At 38.1% G+C, this 16,325-nt stretch overlaps 1 protein-coding gene across 1 annotated transcript in view; it reads right to left on the bottom strand.

Annotated features, from left to right (window-relative positions):
• rell1 (RELT like 1) overlaps window positions 1–16,325 on the bottom strand; it is a 39,954-nt gene that overhangs the window by 11,501 nt on the left and 12,128 nt on the right. The window contains exons 5-7 of the mRNA XM_053343095.1: window positions 8,263–8,484; window positions 3,704–3,775; window positions 385–439 (exon numbers count right to left, since the gene is read on the bottom strand). Coding sequence (XP_053199070.1) covers window positions 385–439; window positions 3,704–3,775; window positions 8,263–8,484 — 349 coding nt within the window. The remainder of the gene's footprint in view (window positions 1–384; window positions 440–3,703; window positions 3,776–8,262; window positions 8,485–16,325) is intronic.

Genomic DNA, 16,325 nt, shown 5'->3' with positions numbered 1-16,325 from the left:
TTAAATATTGACAGTTTCTTTGCCCAGCTCTCCCCTTTAAGTGGAGTCACACTGTGAATTCTGGCTTAGGATCCAATGAGGATGCCAGAAAACTGTGCTTGATATGCTTTAATAATCCCACAATGCAGTAATATGGGGCAGAGTGGCATTTTAAGAACGGTCCCCTGCTGCTTGCCCTCAATCAAACCATGCCAATCTGGAAAAGTATCAGAAGAGAAATGTGGCCTGGTTGCTTTATGTGTTCTTTTTTTTTTTTTTTTAAACTGCTGGCTACTCTCAGTTCAGTCAATTCACAGGTGAGACTACCAGGCTTATGGCGCCATCTGGTGGTCGGCCTTTGCTCTAGTCTGGTCGGTGTTAGGGAACATGAGGGGGGACACTTACCCATCAGAATCAATGCTGTTTTCATTAATCATGGCTTTCAGGGCATCTGAGTTTGCTGGAAACAAATAAGAGGGAGAGAAAGTTACACATTAACACACATAGACATAGAAGAAAAGAAGGAAGAGAGCTAGAGACAGAGAGAGAGAGAGACAGAGAGAGAGAGAGAAAGGGAGAGATAAAAGCAGTGTTGGGAATTAGCAAGTAGAACGCTCCAGTGACTTCAAAAGCGAAGCGTTTATTGAAAGATGGCTCCGACAGATTAACTCCTTCACACAATTAAACGGCACATCACATGCAATCACTGAATACACAACTGCTGTGCAAAACAACCTCAAAAGGAATGTGCCACAGGAGTGAAACATTTGGATAAAGTCGACAAACTTCAGAATATGATTGTGGAAAGTTACATTTTAGTATGATGATGCTGTTATTAACTAATAAGAGGTCAGGAATTTGGCCCTTTGGAGATAAATGTGTTTGGATTTTTCCTCATATTGCACATGAACAACAATTTTACCAGCTTCTGCTCACACACAAAGTAGCATCGACACAGAACCAACAAGCTCAGTTACAGATTTACATAATTTGCTCCCAGACGCAGATTTTCCCTGAGGCCTGGCTCCGATGCATTCACTGACTATCACCATGAGGAGCACAAGCTTACAAAAGATAAGAGCAAACTGATAGAGAGACTCTGTGAACACCTTAGGAAACAGATGAGCTGTGCAGAGACACAGGAAGATGACTCATATGTAGGTGAATGGAGGGGGGGTTTGGTGGTTTGATCTGTGTAAATGAACAAGGACGTCTGAGTCAAACCGCTGTCCTCCTTATCACCCCGTGTCATCCTCATATCACCGAGCACCGCAGGGTGATCTAAGACAACATCCTTGCTGACAGCTGGTTATTTTTAGTCTTTCAGATTTAGGAACTTCCTATTGCTTTAGTCACTTTATAGTATTTGCACAAATCTATCCTTTTAGGTCTGTAACATGGGGGGCAAAAAATGCTAAACGGTCAGTATAAAAAGATCAAATTTAGTTTTTGGTCAAAGTTTGGTGTCTTTCAAGGGAAAGTGTGGCCTTAAATGTCTCTTTTAAAAGAACAGCTATTTGTAAAGTGCCTCCAATTTCTTGTAGTTTTGCATCTACCTTGCAGTGTAAGTAATGTGACATTTCTAGTGTACTATAGCTACAATGAAACCTGAATGCAGGAACATTTTGACAACCCTCAATCTTAATGGTTTTATTGTTAGTCTGTAAGAGCTGAAGGGCTTCTTTACAAGACTCAGGATGTCGATTGTGAATATGGACGCACTAATACGTCTTCCTGTCATCTTTCAGAAATGCCTTTTTAGTAATGAATAACAAGAAAACAGACAAATGGGGTAAAATATGCTTGGAAACTGCTTGGATGAAATATCTAATTTGTATTATTGTAAAGTTTATTGTGTATTGATGCTACATCTTCCTCCGATGAGAACACCAACAAGTGTGACTATGTCAATGCTGTGATGATCTGTAGATGGCAGTCTTTGTCAGGCCTGGAAATGACTCCTCATACTCAATGCTCAATTCATTTTCTGTTTATTGTGCAAACTGAATTAAACACGGAAATTACACTATTTCTGCTGCGGCAGGAAATGGAAAAAAAAAAAACACACACACATCACGTCCTGTGTTCCAGTTATTAATATAAAGCAGTGTGCCAAAAATCTGGTCAGCGAAGCGGAAATGTTGTAAACAGGCAATTTACTGTATGTATATGAAAATAGGTCAGAATATTAACGCAATAAGCTCAGTTGCTCAATCCTAAAGCACACCAGGTCACCAGGTATAATGACACTGAGGCTGAGTCACAGTGAATGAACAACAACTCAACGTCTGTCCAACTCTACAAACATTGTCAGGACGAAAGTGCTGATGAGTCACCTCACAATTCACCTCTTGAGGTTGGACAGAAAAAAAAAACTATTTGGTGACCAGTCCCAGAGGAAAGATGATGAATACGTCCTCTTTCCACATATTCGTCATTTGGATAAAATATAATGGAGTGGGCAAATATTAGACTGTTCTAATTAGCTTGTGGAGTTACTACTAAATGGATGTTGTTTTCACGTATTATCACAAAGTATTTAATCTTGAGCATTAAGAGTTGGATAAGTAAGAGCTTACCTTGTGTCACTGAGTCAGATTTAATCTAGACTCCACAGTCAGACACTTGTTACAGTGTCAACATCTGCCAAGAAAACTTTTAAATGCTTGAAATAATCTAAATGGAAACAGACTGCTGCTACAAACTACCCATGTCTTATTAAACACTTTACAGTATTTACATCAATCCCTCTACTTCAAAATGTCTCTGCTATCTTCTCATCTCAAGACTGAGGCTACATTATCAGATTTCAGTGAAGCTCCGCTGCCATGGGAGGTTTATCAGCACTTACGTAAATAATCTTTTATAGAGTTGTCGGAAAACAAGTGTGTGAATACAAATCGAGCTGATTGAATTTAACACAATGCTACAATTGATCCTTATCTCTCCTGATGTCACTTAGAAAAATAAATGGCAGCTTGAACAAAATAAGTGCAATTTAGATAAACTGATTGTTGGTAATGCCATAACGCTATTTCATTTACAGGCATAAGGCGATCAACTAACAGCTGAAACACTTCTGTGACTGGGGAACAATGATGTAACCAAACCATATTGTGTAAACTGCAGACCTTTCCTTTAAATTGCTCTGCAGTGGTGGTCAGTTTGTCCTGGTGATGAAATTCCACAAAGACTCTAATTCATGAGCCAAAACCTTTCTCAGAAGAGTCCTGCAAACACGTGTACTCCACTAAACAGGAACATACACACCTTCTTCCTGATTAACTTGACAATGCCTCAAGAATAATGGCGTTTCAAGTGTAATGACTTTACATAAGGAGGGCTGATAAAGGCCGGAATTGACTGAGGTTAAAATGAGTTGAGTATCAAATGTAAAAAAGTGAGAAAAGTTTTATCCTTATCTACATGAAAACCACATCTAAATCCCGCCAGAAAGTGTGAGTCTGTCTCACACTGACTATTTAGTCACATTCATATTTATTTATCTCTGTACAATTATACTAACTGTTTGCTGATTTATTATGTTTGATGTACTGTTATTGTTGTCTTGTATGTCCTTGAGTGCTTTAAAATGCCTTTCAATAAAATGCATTATTATTATTATTATTATCGTTATTATTATTATTATTAATAGTAGTAGTAGTAGTAGTAGTAATAATAATAATAATAAGTGCTCGTTTGATATGTCACATTCTGTACATACCTTCATTCTTCATGATGTAGTGAACAATCTGTCCAACTGTGTCATTGTTGTCACTGAAGGTGTCATTCAGATCTGGAAAAACAAGAAGAAGCACACACATAAATATTTCCATTACAAATTACATTATGTAATGACCTTCAACATGATAGGCAAGTAGAGTCAAAACAAGCCTGTGTGTGAATATATTCATAAAGAAAAGGATTTTGCCAGCTAACACTCTCCAGGCGCTTGCCTCAGGGCCCCAACAGTCAGAGCCTGTTGACATCATAAAAGCTAAACATGATCCTCATAAATCTTCATTTACTGTAAGAGCGCTTGTTTATATTATAGCTTGAAGATATGACTCCCTTAGGTTTTGCTGTTTAGCTGGAGCAGCAATGCAAGCAATGAGGTTCAATGCAAACCCATACATGGTTACATTGTCTCTCTTTTACATGGAACCTGATTTTGGCATGTCAGTGACATAATATTAATATTGTGATTAAAAAAAGAAAAGAAAAAAAGAATATATGATCTCATTACTTTTCAGGTAACGCCAACATCAGATCAAACATTCAATACAAGACATCTATGGACATCATCTAGGGATTTAGGAAACAGTGGTTGAAATGATTTCACTGTTTTCTGATATTTTATGGACCAAATCGATTAATCAAGAAAATAATTGACAGATTAATCAAATAATTGTTAGTTGCAGCCCTACTGTATATGCTGAAAATCAATGATGGTGTTACATTGTCATATTTGATAATACATTTAATCTCTTAACATCTTTGACTAACACTGTTAGTCAGACAAAACAAGGAAACTGAAGACATCACTGTAGGCTCTGAAACACAACGAGCCCCATTTATCACAAGCTGCCTCTCTTCCTTCAACACTGTGGGACCAAACAGAAATGGAAAACACCCCTGTGAGACCTTCCTTGAGTTTCCTGTTGATTACTTCCTTTCCCCACTTTGATAAACATAATGGCTGCATCCAAAATCCCTCCCATATTCACTCATACACTACTCCCTACATAACAGAAACTAAATACTTCACTAAGCAGTAAATCAAGGTTTCGGATGCTAGCTAATTAGCGTCGTTTTGTGTCATCACCATCAAGCTGCAGAGCCGTGTGACAGTAGTTTTCCCGTCTTTAAAATATGGAGCGCTGAATTGTGGGATTGTTAGGGCAGGATTATAGAGTGGATTTATTTACATACTCAGCATTCGTACATTCAATTAAAATGGTGCAGGGTAAATGTAGTGTACTATGTAGTAAATATGGAGTCTATAATACTTTTTCAGCCATTTAAATGTAATCCTCTGTTTTTCCCATAACTGCTTATAAAAACAGTGACGTCTCACAGGCCTGTTCAATATAAAGGCTGCTGTTTATAACTTGTAAAATTGACAAGCAGTGGGGAAGGGTGAGAAGGTGAGAGAGAAAGCCACACACACAAAGTGGAAACCTGATCATGGTGAAACCTCAGAGGTCTGCATTGCCTGAATGAAAGGCAGGCGGTCAGAACACAGAAGCAATGGTTTGTTTTTCCCCTACTCCTTTTGTCATATAAGAGAGAGAGAGAGAGAGAGAGAGAGAGAGAGAGAGAGAGAGAGAGAGAGAGAGAGAGAGAGACAGACAGACAGAGAGACAGAGAGAGAGAGAGAGAGAGAGACAGACAGACAGAGAGACAGACAGACAGACAGTCAGACAGACAGAGAGACAGAGAGAGACAGACAGACAGAGACAGAGAGAGAGAGAGAGACAGACAGACAGACAGAGAGACAGACAGACAGACAGACAGACAGAGAGACAGAGAGACAGAGAGAGACAGACAGACAGAGAGAAAGAGAGAGAGAGGGTTGGGCTCTTTGAGAAAAAGGCACACGTACACAAAGAAAGAGGCAGCAGGGGAAAGCCCTAAAGGACGTATGACTATTGTAGCTTTAGCTTTAGGCAGCGAGAAACTGTCTCCTCTCCTTTTCCAATAGGAGAATACTTTAAATGTCTCTGCTTAACATATGTGGTAATTAATAACAGGATCCAATGCAGGAATATGGTCAGCCTTGGAAATAGCGGAGAAGTGATACAGTAGAAGGAAAAACTGGAAGTTGGGGTCTGGTGTATGATAGCAGAGAAGTGAGAAAGGCAGGCAGTCAGCACAGATTCTGGTCAGTCTTAGCAGTTGAGTGCAAGAAGTTCATTCTTTCCATAACATTTCTCACGCCTGTGACATAACACAGCACGAACAGCCAGTGCCAAAAGTTTCACGTCTACACACACGAGTTACTAAAGATAGAGGAGAGACAGAGGAGAGAGAGCGCTAACCTCTCCCCCACTCTCCTCACTCTCCTTGTCTTGTAGTGACACGTATGGTGCGAGACAAAAAGTGGCAAAAAGTGGAGTAAACTGGGTGTATTTTCCTACACTGTGGAGTTCAGTCTCAACTATAAAAACTCAGCTATAACTAAAAACTCTAAACTATACAACACACAATGTTCATAACTGAGCCTTATCTACATCTGTAAATGAACAGCTGAAGGAAATCATAACAAGCTCTGTGCAGATTTGTTTTATTGATGCTCCTCACACACACACAACACTCCCCTAGATGAGTCAGAACATGCGAAATATCGATGCCAAATGTCTTCCTGGTTTCTATTGGCCTCCACTTCTTAAAAAGACAGAGCACTTATTAACAATACAGGAATATGGCAAAGATATGTGATGTCAATATCACCACTTTCAGCTTATTTTCTTGATTTTACAGTTAAATCTTCTGACATTCCTCCATCAGTGATTGTCTAATCTTTAAATAATCTCTCCTATGTTGGTTATTAACCATTTCTAGTCCTGTTTTCAGCATAAAGAAGCTGAAAACAGGATTGGCCTTGGGCAAAAGAAAGGAGCCATTCACATCAGGTTTATTGTTATCATCATCTGTCCCCACCTACAGTGCAGCTACTGGCACACACCTCCTCATTAGATTTAGGAATGTTGGACAAGCCTGAAAGTAATACAGGGCAGGTGAGAGCATCTTGTGACTGTACTGCGTGACGGCTTGACCTTGAATCTTGAATCTCGCCATCACATGTGCATGACAGGAAAAATAGAAAAAACCCTACGCACACAAGTGACTAATGTGGAATCCAAAGCTAGAAGAAAATCACCGCTTCTGCATTTATTTTTCCACTGGCTGTAACGCAACAGCATCATGTGGCTCAATATTCAATATTAGTTAATGTTTTACCCGAATGGAAATTTTCAATTCATGTGAAGCAAAGCGGGAGACAACAGTTGGAATACTGTATGTGCTAATGTGGATTATTATTATTGGAGAAAAAGTGAAGCAGAATCATCTAAACCTACTAAAACATATTTAGTTTTGACTTATGTTCCACTGAATTTAATCAAGTTTTATTGTGAAAACCTGACTCACAAGTCCACAGGAAGCAGGGAAAACCTGAAATGAAAATGAAAGGCGGTAGAGTGGCACAAGATACTTGATCTACTTGATCTCCAGCTCCTATTGTCCGCAAGTCAATGTGTCCTGTTCGAGTGTATGTGTGAATGTGCGTTAGATTAGATGTTGACGAGCAGCCTCAGCCATCAACATATTAATGTGTGTGTGTGTGAGTAAGTGAATATTGACATGTATTGGTAAGTGCTTTGAGTGTTCAGAAGACTAGAATAGTGCTATAAACATGCAGTCCATTAACCATTACCCGCTATCTCATGTCCACAAGTTAAACACATTACACATGGTCTAAAGCTTGTTTCAATCTTGACTTTTTCTACATCTTTGTACCACATTTTTTTAATCCCACGCACATTAAAACTGTTGCAATAAAAAAAATGTAAAAAAATTATATAAAATGTTCAGTATTCCAGCACTTGAAAGCAAACTCACCTGCAAATCTGCTGCAAATCACCTGCACCATCTTTAGTAATACTTTACTAAATACCAATATGTGCCTAAGTGGCTCTTACAATTTGCATTTTAATGATTTAATCAATTGAATTAGTCATGTGTAAAAAGAAGTGGTAAAAGCCACATAAAGAAGGTGCTTAGTTCAAAGTTTCACGGTCTGTATGAACTTATCTGATTTGACAAAGGCGTAGGAAGGAAAAGCCTTATCTTTAATAAGAAAGTCATGAAAGGAAAAAAAAGATAGTTAATTTTTATATAAATCTTTCTTTTTGCAAAAAAATAAAAATCATGAAAACACATTAACATGTTGCCCCATGATGTCTGAAAATGCAGGTATCCTACTAGTTTACATTTTCTTTACTATCAAACTAATTTCTCTTGTATTGATATGAGCCTGTTTGAGCAGTTATCTCAGTCTACATATAGATAACAGATACCATGAAAACAATGACTACATACAAGCTTATCAGAGTAGTATCAGTTACGTCACTTCTGTAGAAGTATCATTTAGATAAATGGACGAGACAGGAAATAAAATCTGTCACAGAGAGTGACAAATTTCCTCGTAAGCACTGTCGCAATCATTTCAACACCTCAACGTGTTTAAATTTGCCTCCACTCCCCTCCTCCTCTCCTTACCTCCGCCCAGCTCAAGATCCTGCTCCACTTCTTCGCACTCCTTCTCGCTCTCATCCTCGGCCTCAGTGGTGCACCGATAACCCTTCCTCTTCAGTATGTGGCAGATCAACACCCCCAGCAGACCCAGGAGGAAAAAAACTGGCACAATCACAAAGGCAGTGTAGTCTGGGTTCACCCCTCCTGATCCGCCTTCGCCTTTTCCAGTCGTGACAGTCTGATCCGCTGGAGGACAGAGAGGGAAACAGAGGAAAGAGATTTACCAAAAGACACAGAGTAATACTTTGAAAACCGCTACAGTTTAATAATGTGATACTTCATTGAGAAAAACTCAGGTTACACAACACATAGACAACAAAAATAACACTTTGTCATTACTACGCCCTTCATGGCAACTTGATATCTGCTGCTGTGAGTCTGAGGGTTCACATGAGGCCTGGTCAAGGCAGCTGAGGGGATTTAAATGCAATCAGCTGCAGCATGACAGAGCTTTCATGTTTCCCTTCCTGGACCAACTGGATCTGCTGCTGTCTCTACCCTTGGACTGCTCAGTCTTGTGCAAGCTGTCGCCTCCATTCATAGCTCTGAGGGCCCATTTGGTTCAAGAGGCAGGAAGACAGAACACGTGAGATACACAGAGTAAGGCTGGGCAGTACAATACTATGGGAGTGTCTAGCAGGGTTGGTATTTGTTTTCTATATAAGTGATGCACAAATACCATAAACTTTACCACCCTGTCTTGTGTTCTCCTACTCCAATCACACAGCGGACTTTAGACCCATCAGGGACCCATTAAGACTCTTGGGAGGGGTGTTTGGAGAGGATCCTGAGTCCAGCATATTGTCAACTCAACAACTTTAAGACACAGCTTTACTACTGACACTAACAGTTACTTTCAGTTATTCTCTTGATGAATCAGTTAATCGTTAAATTTGTGAAAATGCCCATCGCAACAACCCAAAGTAACATCTTTGAATTGCTTGATTTACAATTACAAAAGTATTTCATTTAGTATTGTAGATATAGGGCTACAACTATCCCTCAATTAATCTGTTGATTATTTTCTTGATTAATCAATTAGTTGTTCTATAAAACCACTGTTTCCCATAGCAAACCTAAACTGTCTAACTGGGGCCCGACCGATACTGGATTTTTGGGGCCGATGCCAATACTGATTTTAGGAAGTAAAAAATTCTGATATCTTTTTTTTTTTCAAATGAGGTTACCAAATATTTGTGACATGAATGAACTTCACAGGGAATATGTTATAATTAATATATATTAAACTTGAATTAGGAAAACAGATTATATATAAATAAAATGTCAGAACATATCAGATGACATAAACACTGATACGATATATCTGTGATAGGCCAATATCGGTTCGTTCGTGCTCTACCTAACCCAAAGACATTCAGGTTACTATCACAGAACAATAAAGAAACTAGAAAATGTTCATATTAGAGAAGCTGGAATCAGAAAAACTATTAATCTATTGCCAAAATAGTTGACTACTAATCATGGCAGCAGAGTTTTTCTGAAATCAGACAACGTAGCTTCAACTTTGAGGTAAAAAGATAGCAAAGATATTTTTGTGAACAAGAGGAATTGCTGTTTCACTTGCTGTAAATACTGTCAGTGTATAATGACACATGGAGAGTTTGTAGCTTCAGTCTGTTTGAATTCAGATGATTTAAAGGCACTTAAAAGTTTTATTGGGAAATTTCCACATTTTAACAAGTGTTTTATTGTAGATTAAAAACATTTGAGAGGCTGGAACTGTTACTGTAACCCATATTTCTGTCGCAGACTTTCAATTAACGTGACTGAAGGATCTTATATCACGTCTCACATATTAGACTAAATGTCTTGATACTGATCGGGTCGTGGGTCAAATGGTAGCCTGTGACCTGTGGTCAGCTATAGGCGAAAGCTCCCCTAGCTCTTGCTGTTGGTGCACCACATGAGGCATTCCAGTACCACTCACAAACGGGCCTTTGTCTATTTTCCTGTTCAAAAAAGTGAGAGAGAGAGAGAGAGAGAGAGAGAGAGAGAGAGAGAGAGAGAGAGAGAGAGAGAGAGAGAGAGAGAGAGAGGGAGAGAGATAGACAGAGAAACAGAGAGAGGCCAAAAGACAGAGACTGACTGACATAGGAAGTAACAGCTTGGACAGCATCTCAATCACTGCCAAATGAAATCGAAACCTCATGACGTTTGGAAATTAATCACAGCACTGTGGCGTTTAAATGTGCATATCTGCGTACCTAACCACGAGCCTCCTGGTGCATATAGGCATGTGTGCTCTTCCATTGTCCCAGTTCCCTGATGCATCAGACTGCGCACACTGATAAAGACCATTGTCTGTTCAGTGACCGTCCTGTGACCGCTGCGTGTCCATGTGCTTATATCTAGAGATGACGCTAGTGACGACCACGCTAGTAAGCTGTCCTGGCACAGTCCCATGCCTCCGACGACAGGATGCATTGAGGAAGTGATTCTGTGAATGACTCACAACTAATCGTGGCCCAATTAAAGGATTGTAATCAAAGTATTAAAAAGAAAGACTGGAAACCAGCACCTGGCATGTGCTTGAAGAGGATTTAAACTTGCGTCATAAATCTCATAGAAACCACAGCTGGTGTCATGATGGAGGTCCTCAGAAAGAGAAAGGGGACAAGTAATGGTTAAAGTCCCCCCTCCACTCAAAAATATGTTTTTCATCTTGTTCCTACACTTGGATGTTTGGGCTTCATTGTGCAGAGTGACGTATGTGACATTAGAAGGCGGTTTCACATTCATCTAATGAGAGTGGAAAGTTTTTTTGACCTCATTGAAAATCTGATTTGAAGGGGCGGGCCTACGAGCAGGATTTGTGACATCACAACCAGTTTGGGAGCCAATCCCGGTCCAGTATGAAACTTATAAAAGGGGGTGAAGTGGAAACTTGAAGCCTCCAGTGCTCAAACACTGAGCATGGACGTTACAGTGAAGTAGGAGACAATTAAAGTTTTTAATGAAACAATATTTGCATATCTATAGAGTCTAGATTTTTAATGAGGGAGCAGGACTATTATTTTATGTCATTTTAAGGATTTTCACAAGATAATTATACTTTTTTACTAATAATTAACTGATTTACAAAACAGCTGTGGATTAATACTCTACAGTAACGCTGCATGTAATGTTGTATGAATCCATAAAGGAAGTGAAAGGCAGGTTGGTTTTGCATTACTTTTTAAAGCAGAGTATTTTATGTCTTAATTCATGTCAGGATGGGATCTTTAAATAATGTACTGATTTACAAAAAAGGTGTAGATTTAAACTCTACAGTGATGCTGCATGTAATACTGTATGTCTCTATAGGAAAAGTGAAATGTAGGCCCTTTTCTCATTCATGCCTTGTTGGGTTTGGGGAAGCCTTGATTGGGAATTGTACCACAGGCTTGTAAGGATATATGGTTGGGGGTCTCAAAACTGGAAAAGATGCCAAAAAAAAAAAAAAAAGCACACATAACAATATCCCAGAGCAACATCTACAAATGCTTGTTTGGTCCAACCGGCAGAATATTTGATGTTTTTGATTGGTAATTTTGATAATTTACTAGTTAAATATTGTTTTGGATATGTATTGTTTTGATCACATACTTCCAGATTTCAACCGTAACTTTGTCATTTTAGTTTATTCCTTCTTGACAATACAGTTTTAAAGACTGATGTGTTTGAGAGGTTTGGCTCGTTTTTTTAATGAACAATAAGAAAGTTTAAGGTGAAATGTTCATCAAATATTTGTTAAAGTACGACATCGAAAAACAGGAATTGGATTTTGATACAAGTATTAAGGCTTAGATGTGATTTATTAATGTTCAAAACTGTTTTGGACATGTATTCTTTCATCACATATTTCCAGATTTGAGTCTTAATTTTTTTTTTTTAAAGACTGATGTGTTTGAGAGGTTTGGCTTGTCTGGTTAAATGAGCAACAAGAAAGTTTAATGAGAAATGTCAAATATTTGTTAAAGTACGCTATTGAAAAAAAGGACAGTTTTGTAATTGGATTTTGATATCAGTATTAAAGCTTAGATGTGAAGCTCCATTAAAACTGAACTCAAGAACAAAGAAACTGTGTGGATTTCCAAATCTGTACCCGAATATAAAACTCTGGGCGTGAGAACATGTGATAAAAAAGTATTTGGGTTGCATAGATTCAGGAAAATCAAACAAATACCGAGAAACATACTTACTAGGAAACACATCCCTACAAAGAAAAAAATAGATCCTTACATTGAGCAGCAGCTGTGTGGAGTATTACAGCAGCTACATCTCAAATCCACCTAAACACTTCAACCATGTCAAAACTGCACAAGCCCTTCAAATTATGATAAAGTCAAACAGCCAATACCTTTTTCTCTGTATAAAAAGCTATTCCACTTCAAAAGTATTTCTGTCTACAGTGTCAAATCGTTCAATTGAAACAGACTTTGGAGCTGAGTGCAGGTTGAATAGGTCAGCATTACTGTTCTGACTTTAATTTCCTGCACTTTTATGAAGATTTACTACCAGGAGCGTTTCTGTCTGCCTGAAGCTTTGCGGCATCGGCCTATGTTAAAAAAAATGATGTGAAAGTCAATTTCAAGGGGCGATATTTGTGCTCAGAAATGCCTGATCAAAATAAACCTCAAAAACATGAGTTGTCAGACAATTTAGTGCCCCCCCCCCCTCCTCTTATCCCTTGTCCACCTCTTCTCCTTGACACTGCTATTGTGCACTGGAATATTTATCATCTTATCTCTATTCTTTGTGTCACTCAGATTGATCTGTATTTAGCAATGGAATCGGTCCAAAAAGACAAAAACACTTCCAAAGGGCATGTTCCAAGAAAAAAGAGGATGTTAACATTCCTCCGCTGCTGATATCAGCACAAAAACCTCATGACATCAGGAAGCATGTCAAACCCTCTGAATACTATTTTCCAATACTAATTTCTGTTTCAAGATACTTTATGAGTCCAAACTTAGACTACAATAACACCAATCCAAGAAGAAATCATTGAAAACAGGCAATTAGAAAGTTTCTGACCTCTCAGCTATACCCTGTCAGTTGATACTTACTGACCAGTAACTGCATTATTGTCTCGCCGTAGGAAAGACAGAGCGAAAGGAAGTTGAAATTGTTCGGAAAGTGTCCACGCACTCTTGTTGCAATCTAGCAATAACCTCCACTTCCTGTTCTATAAGAATGCGTATCACAATAACTGTGCACTAAATATTATTGGCTTTATAAAAAATGCCCCACAGCTGTTTCTGGATGATCCATCTTCTCACATTCAGTAAATCATGTGCAGCTAGGAATGCATATCTAAGACTTACTTCCTCACTTACTGTCTTTCTTTATTTCTATCTTTCTTACTTTACTGATCATACTTGTTGGTTTTGGATCTGTTTAGTCCAAGTGCAAAATATCTTTCTGGAAAAAAATGTTGTGAACATCCAAATTCCAACACCACCAGCCAACAGGTCAAATTCCTTTCTGAAACTACAAGTATGTGATAGATAAATAAGGAAATGGTTGCAGTTATCCCCGACTCCCATATTCCCCTGATGGCATTAAACTGCTCATCTTCACCCAGTATACTTCTTTAAAGATGAGATATGATGCCTATAGTGATTTTCTGTTATTAATATATTCTTATAACGTCTGATGTCTATATTAAACATGGCCAAAGTTCAAATTTTTGAGGTGAATTTATCTGTACAAGTCAAAAAAGCCAGGGCTCTAAGCACTTTGTTTGCAATGTTACATTTACTCGCCCATTCAAATGACATCAGATTGTTTGATAGTCGACCAATATATCAGTCAGTTGATATTATCATCCAATATTTGCCTTTCACAGATATATATCAGTATCGGTACACATGTTGTCTGATGATAGGCAATGATATTTTTCCTCGAGTTATATAGACAGCATTTTATATAAATGTGACCCTTATTCTTAATTCATTACTATATACATACATACATGTGTCCGTTTTGTTCTTTTTTTATTTAGTTATTTATGATTATTAAATTCCCGGTGATGTTTACTGTGTCAGTGTAAAATCATCCCTCCATTACCTTTATCTTTAGTGTTTGATAACCACATTTGAGGGATTATAGTAAAAAATTTGTGTTTATGCCCATATATCAATATCGGAATTTTTATACTCCTTGATATCGTTATTGGCCCCAAAAATTCAGAATAGGTCAGGCTCCACATATTTTAGATCAGATGCAAGTTCAAACATGTACAGATGTGTTGAAGAAGTTTCCATTTTGAATAAAGAACAAGAAAAAGAAGTGAAATCCGACTACTACTGTTTGTTTACGTAGCCTCCAGAACAAAGTTTGTGAGAAACAGCTGCCAGAAGCTAACCAATCAAAACAGAGTGGGCTCATTGGGAGAGGGTCCTTAGAGAGCTAAAACAGCTTGTTTCAGAGATGCTGAACTGAGGAGCTGCATAAAGAACACATATAAGATAAATAAGGAGGAGCTCTATATTCCAGTAGAGCCTCAAAATATATAGACCTGTAAATGAGCATGATATGTACCCTTTAAATGCAATCCAACACAATGCTACTAGACTAGTTTGTTCATTCTGAATCATTTAACAAACTGAAAAAAATATTTGACTTCCTCTGATTGTATTATCCATATGAACCATGTACTATAGCTCTTTTATATTCCACCCAGACCAGTGGTTCCTAACATTTGCTTTGTGACCCACAGGCCTTGTGCCTCAGATATTGTGTCATTTGAAAAAAAATAACTGTCCCACAGAGGGTAAGGTAATCAGATTTCCACAAAGAAAAAAAGAAGCAAAGATTAGACATCATTCATTTATTTTCTTATCTCTTAAATGATCTCATGGCATGATAGTCTCCCAGTAAGCCAGAGGCCCTTGGATACTGTGGATTTAAAAAGCATCTGTTCAGACAAGCATTTATGTAATTTGTAGTATTTCCTGTTTTAACTTGACACCTATGTTTGTTTCCTTTGTATATTTTATCTGAACTCTTTCACTTTTATTCATCTCGATTTTATATGACTGTAGTTGATTTTATTTATTTTGAATGTGAAGCACTTTGTGACTGTCGGCTGTGAAAGTCGCTGTATATAAATAGACTTATTTACATTCATCTTGGGACCCCTTGTGAGTGTCAAATAGAAGTGTGTCCACAGTCTGTGTGCTAGAGCATTGCATGAAGAAGTGAAAACTACACAGACACCCTGCATCGATGTACGAACTAATTTTGTGAGCATGAGGACTGAGCCTTGGCCTTTTCCAGGCTACACACTCCTGAGGACTCTCCATGGAAAAATGGAAACAGGCCCAGTATGAAGAAAGCCAAAAATCAGGGCACATTGGCAAGAGAACTAAATGGAGAACACTTGATTGAGTATTTCTTGATGCAGAGACACCCCACAGTGCTTTTCTTTGACACATAAATACTCGTTAGGGCTTCAACAGGTTGTTTAAAGCATTCATGGAGATATTCATCCAGAAAACTCAATAAAAGACTGATTACTAACAACTCAAACACACTCAAATATACACTTTTTCCAGACATTGTGAAGACATCATTTACTCTACAGCTTATAACATACTTGATACAATTCACAAATGTACTTTAGACAGACATATAGATCTTCACAATGTACCTTCTTAAACACTATGGTTACTTCCTATACTGCAATGTAATTAAGTATACTTTGGCTAGCGGTTCAATGAAAATCACTGAACCTCACTGGCATCATCTTACAGACTGTGATGTTAATTTAATTTGAGACATGAGCATGAAGGTTAATGTCCGTCCTCTGAACAAAGTCATGAGGTTTTTTAGATTAGGTCTGGATCTGGTTTAATGTTTAATAAAGAAAATGACACTAACTGGGATCATGCGAAAAGTGCACTTTTAGCTCTGTGGTTAGTTATCCAATTAGGTTTACAACACTGTTAATGGACTATTCCTCACATAAAACAACCTCAGACCTTGAGTAACAAGCTGATAAAGTGTACAAGTGCTGTACC

This window comes from Scomber japonicus, chromosome 22 (assembly GCF_027409825.1).
Source record: "Scomber japonicus isolate fScoJap1 chromosome 22, fScoJap1.pri, whole genome shotgun sequence".
In the NCBI taxonomy this organism is placed as follows: domain Eukaryota; kingdom Metazoa; phylum Chordata; class Actinopteri; order Scombriformes; family Scombridae; genus Scomber; species Scomber japonicus.
This window is presented reverse-complemented; position numbering and strand designations above follow the sequence as displayed.